The sequence below is a fragment of the Dendrobium catenatum genome, unplaced genomic scaffold (genome assembly GCF_001605985.2).
Source record: "Dendrobium catenatum unplaced genomic scaffold, ASM160598v2 fragScaff_scaffold_1263, whole genome shotgun sequence".
Taxonomy (NCBI): Eukaryota; Viridiplantae; Streptophyta; class Magnoliopsida; order Asparagales; family Orchidaceae; genus Dendrobium; species Dendrobium catenatum.
Window position 1 is genome coordinate 787,261 of NW_021319725.1, and position 5,201 is coordinate 792,461.

General features: G+C 31.5%; 1 protein-coding gene across 1 annotated transcript; it reads right to left on the reverse strand.

The window, feature by feature from the left end:
* Positions 1-343: 343 nt before the first annotated feature.
* LOC110106470 (zinc finger protein WIP2) lies at positions 344-3,784 on the reverse strand. The gene is made up of 3 exons (XM_020836397.2): positions 3,137-3,784; positions 1,647-2,104; positions 344-607 (listed from the first exon to the last, which is right to left on the reverse strand). Exons 1-3 carry the CDS (start codon positions 3,719-3,721, stop codon positions 580-582), a joined length of 1,071 nt encoding a protein of 356 aa, XP_020692056.2. The 5' UTR covers positions 3,722-3,784; the 3' UTR covers positions 344-579.
* Between the last annotated feature and the right edge of the window lie 1,417 nt (positions 3,785-5,201).

Consider the following 5,201-nt stretch of genomic DNA (forward strand, 5'->3'; position numbering starts at 1 on the left):
TGTTATAAAGGAATAGTTTTCTTCTCATTAAATGCTGAAGTTAAAAGAACAGGAAAGGTTAACTTGAATGGGTAGAAACTCCTTTATTAATTCACGTACACACTCAGCATTTACTAACCATATGGTTATAAGTTAAAAAGGAAAAGCATGTTTCTGGCTGTTTCTGGCTACTAAAGTGAACTCCATGGAATAACTCAAAGGAAAGAAAGGCTTTCAGCAAGAACCAAAATCTTTTATATATTTGTGTTCTAAGCAAAAAAAATTTCAGATCAGATAAAAGCATGAAAAAAGTATAAAGTAGATGTGGATACAGCTATTGATCATTTGGCCGAATGTCTGAAAGGTTGCAACATCTGAAAAACTCCTACAAGGGTTTAATTAATCAAAACAAGCTCTATTATGTTAAAAAGACCAAGCTATCAAGAGGCATTTTCTTACTTTTTTTTTAATATTAGTTCCAAATATTAAAAAAAAAAAAAAACAAAGTATCTTGTGAAAATTTCCCGTTATCCAAAAGATGGCTGCATTTATCAGTGATTGGCTTCACATTGCTGAAATTATGCTTCAATGTTTGGGATCTCACCAGCGAACAGGTTGGACAGTGTTACTATAAATGCAAAACGAAGAAATAAATTTTTTTAAGAAAATGTGGTAAATTTGAACAGAATTCAATGCAGCAAGGTATGTATATTTATACTTTCAATCTGAAAGGGAGCATTTACTATTTAGTTAGGCTTAACGTTGTTAGGAGAAAAGAACAGCAGGAGCTTAATTATAGCTTAAGCCTATAAATACGAGTCACATAAGTGAAATAACCCCCCACCTTAAAATAATAATTAGAAGAAGAAAGAGGAGAATGAAGAGGTTATAAGGTGAAGGGTTTCAATCTTCCCAAGAAAATGCCAAGTAATGGTAAAACGTTAGATATCATTATAATTTTAAATTATAGATATTTATTATTTTTAAAAGCTAGATATTAATTATTTTGTATATTTTTGAAAAAAATAATTATAGTTACGTCCATTGTAGATGATTAATATAACATATACATTAATTCCTCTCACATGTTCTAAAATTATGCTTATCTCTCATTTTTTTTTAATTCTATAAGAGGCCTCGTTTGGGATGTCTTTCTTACTGCTTATTAAAACAATTTTTTTTGTAAAAAATTAATTTTTTTACTAGAAAACTACTTTAAGAAACATTAAGAAAGCCCTCTCAAACAAAGCCTAAGCTAACTAATTGTGATTAGCATATAATATATATATATATATATATATATATATAACCTAAAAAATATGCTACGCTGCTCTTTGTAATATAGAAGATATTTTCAATCACATTTAAACATATATGATCAATAAATAATCTTTAATAGCACAATTAAATAGAAGTATAGTAATAAATTAAAATTTTTGTAACCAGCAAATAGACAGTTATCTTCTTCATTTTAAGTTGATTAGATGCTTGACCAAAACTAATTAATAGTATTTCTGTAACCAAGCAGCCAGAGCTTGTTCAAATGCGATTTATAAAAGACCATCCTTCATTAACTACTTCATCAGAAGCTAGATCGATAAAACTATGTTCCATAAGATTAACTTATCTAATGCACCAAATTAACCAAACCACACTAATTTGCTCACCTTCCTTCACAACTCTGCACTCCAGTACTGGCACCCCCGTCTTGTTCGATGTCCGACGATGGCTCTTCCTCTTCGTCAAAGCAGTCTATCCCATAAGCAGCATGGCCATGACCAAATGCCTTAATGTGATCCTTAAGAGACCTCTTGTGCTTAAAATCTGATCCACAAATGCAATACCAAATCTTGCCACAGTTCTTCTCATGTGTCCTCCAATCTCCTCTAACTGCAAAAGCCTTATTACACTTTCTGCACGTGAAAGGCTTGATGCCATGCTTTCTCTTGTAATGTGTTTGCAGAGTTCTGAAGTCCTTAAGAGGCTTTGAGCGAGGATGATCTATGTTGTTTCTGCAGCCAGGAGCACAGCAATAGCATGGTAGCCTTAGCATTGCCGTTGGTTGGATTCCACGAAGAGATTCTGGTCCTTTTCTGTACTGTGAGCCATGTCCCCACATGTGCATCTGATGGAAGATTAATTATTAGTTTATCTGCTTAATATAGATCTAGTTAATTAATCAAGACATTATATATATGTATCAACATATAGGATAAAATTTGGCTATTCAGAAGGACATGTTACTCAAAATTTCATTGAGCATGTCTGATATATATCTTTTTTGCATGGCTGTGTAGTATATAGCATTTGATATTTAACTGAACTTTTTCTTATTTGTGGATTAAATAATTGCATGTTTGTTATTGTATTGATTGTTGTCTTGTAAATACTTTTTTTTTCTTTTTTACTTTTAAATAATAAAAATTTTCTAGCACTTTGAAGATATATGTTTGCCATACTGATAAATTTAGAAGAGGAAAATTTCTTTTATTTAGTGAAGGGTGAGAGATAAAGAGATAAGAGTACTATTGGCGGAGTTTGTACACAGCTTCTCATTATTTGGGTTATATTGACAAACTGAATTGTTCTTTCTGACATGTGGAGATATATAGTTTTACTTAGAAGCCATTTGATGATTCAAGGCACTGAGCAAGAACTGTAACTGGTTAGTGCTTTGACAGTCAAAAGACTGCAAAAGCAAGGGCCACAGTAAAGTTCACTTCTAAAAATGAAAGAAATTCTTCCCAGCTTACTCGCTCTCTGTCTTTCTCTCTCTCTCTCTCTCGCTCTGTGAGAGAGTGTGTGAAAGAGAGATAGACAGAAAGAAACTTTATTGAATTTGAAGGACTGGGAGTGCAGAAGACTTGAGTGTGTTTTTTTTTAAGATTTGAAGCTGAAGACTAAAAGAAACAGTGGAGGGAGGGAGGGGTCTTTTCATATAGAGATTAATTAATAATACAATACCAAAAAGACAGCACAAGAAACTTTGACTCTGTATAGTTCAATCACATAAAGAATAGTGACCTGAAAGCTGAATCAAAGTTTTAAACAATCACCATGCAAGAAAGACAAAGTATGCATAAGAATATGATATACGAAGAATATAGGAAACAAAAGGCAAACAAGTGAGAGAAGAGGAACAAGAAATTAATTTAACCTGCATGTTATTGTATCTATTGAAGGTCTTGAAGCACACAGGACAGGAGAACTGAGTAGGCCCAATAAGGATCTGAGAAGGAGTAGGAATCCAGTACTGGCCCTTGTTGAGCTTCCCAATGGAATTCTCAGTATAACCTAACGGAACCTCTACTTCTTCTTCTACCTCTTCCGTCTCTTCTCCAACTTGCTGGGTGCAGGAGACTCTTGAGATTAGATCTGCTGCGCTAGGACTTGGAAGTCCTATGTGAAGAGCCACCGTCACTGCTTCTTCATCTTCCTCAGCATCTTGATCATTTTGTAGTCCTCCTTCGTTGTTGTTCTTCTTATTTTTATGTTCTTCTTCGTCATGATGGAGAGTGGAAGAAGCTGGACTCTGTCTAAGGAGAGGAAGGGCTTCTCTTTGCGGAGGAGAGGAAGGTGGGTTGTTATTACAGTTGGTGTAATTGTAGTAGTTGTGATAGAAGCTGGAGTTTGGATTTAAGAAGGGATGAGGATAAGGAGCAGGAGGAGGAGGAGGAGAATTGGAGGAAAAAGTGTAGTGATTGAAGTAACCTTTGAAGAAATTTGTGTATGGATCTGTCATAGTTGCAAGCTGTGTGATGAACTTGTGGAAGGGAGATATCTTTTGGTAGGCAGGCCTTATTATAGGTAATTTAAAAATATATATATCAAAATATATTGATATAATTTATACCAGAATAATAAGATAAAATAATTAGATTTATAAAACAAATGCTAAAAATTTAAAGACATTTAAATAAAAAAAAAAAATATCATAATTTTTTTTTGTCTAAATTAAAATTTTAAATCTCTTCAAATTTTGTGAATTTATCATATAATTTTAAATACTTTCTTCTAATTTTGATATAAATTACATAAATATATTTTGATGCAATTTTTATTTATTTTCAAATCAAGTGCTTTAATATTCTCAGAAACACATTTATATATAACATTGCAAATTTACATTAGCCATAAAATGCTAGAAATGTTACTCAGTAAAATAAAAAATTTATTGACAGAGATAGTTTTCTCAAACATACAAATTCTCAAAAATAAATAAATTTACAAGATGATTTTCAGACATTCCTCGCAAATTCTGGTAAAGATTAATCCTCATGAGATTTTTTTTAAAACAGTTGTGGAGAAAGAAACATCCTATGAAAATTTACCATAAATTTTTAATCCTCTAATATATTCAATTGAATTATTTTTATTTTTAGAAGCAAATATTTGCTATAGATCCTAATTTTATAATCGTAAGTAGGAAAATAAATAAAAATTTAGCCTCCATTTTTAAAAAATAATCAAGAATACAAAATAGTTATATTTATTTATACTAAGGATGTCAAGGATTTTTGGAATAATTCTCAAGAAGAATGATTTCATAGTGAATATGACAAGATCAATAAGGATAAGAACTGTTTAGTGAAATTTTTTATTATTGTTTTGGCTTATTATTCAGCTAATTATATTATACATTACTTAAAAAATATATATATATTATACATTACTTATAATCTTTTTTACAATAATTTTTTTTTTGAAAATAAAATGTGCAATGAACTCCTTAAATATTTTTTTTCTAAGTAATTAATTAGTGAGTGGGAAGGAATTAATCTTCACAATGTTTGATGAAGATGGAAAAGATCAAGATTTGGTGAGTGTAAAATAATGGAGAGAAAAGAGGCCTAGAATATCACACCCCAACCAACTCAAACTAAATAAAGTATCCCCAAAGACATGGTTGGAGGCTTGGGTTGGATGCTGTCTCCCACTAATTTGTAGTGTGAGAGAGATGTCTATTTTGTATTTTCTTCATCTATACAATTTAATAATCCTGCTACATTGTGTAATTAAAGAAATTAAGAGCCTTTTTATGTCTTAATTATTTTTTCCTCCAACTTATCATTTATCATTATTTAAATTATTATTATTATTACAACTAGGGGTGTAAGTGAGTCAAGCTGACTAATGAGCGGTTTGGGCTTGGCTCGATAAATGGCTAATGAGCCAAACTTGAGCTAGCCCTAACTCGACTTATGAGCTCACGAGACAGCTTG

What these genes read in the sequence shown, in the direction of transcription:
- LOC110106470 (XM_020836397.2), bottom strand. Translation starts at nt 3,721, where the DNA reads ATGACAGATCCATACACAAATTTCTTCAAAGGTTACTTCAATCACTAC. An exon ending in ATAGATACAATAACATGCAG is followed by an intron (nt 2,105 to 3,136) that starts GTTAAATTAATT and finishes ATCTTCCATCAG; the next exon opens with ATGCACATGTGGGGACATGG. An exon ending in GTGCAGAGTTGTGAAGGAAG is followed by an intron (nt 608 to 1,646) that starts GTGAGCAAATTA and finishes TTGCATTTATAG; the next exon opens with TAACACTGTCCAACCTGTTC.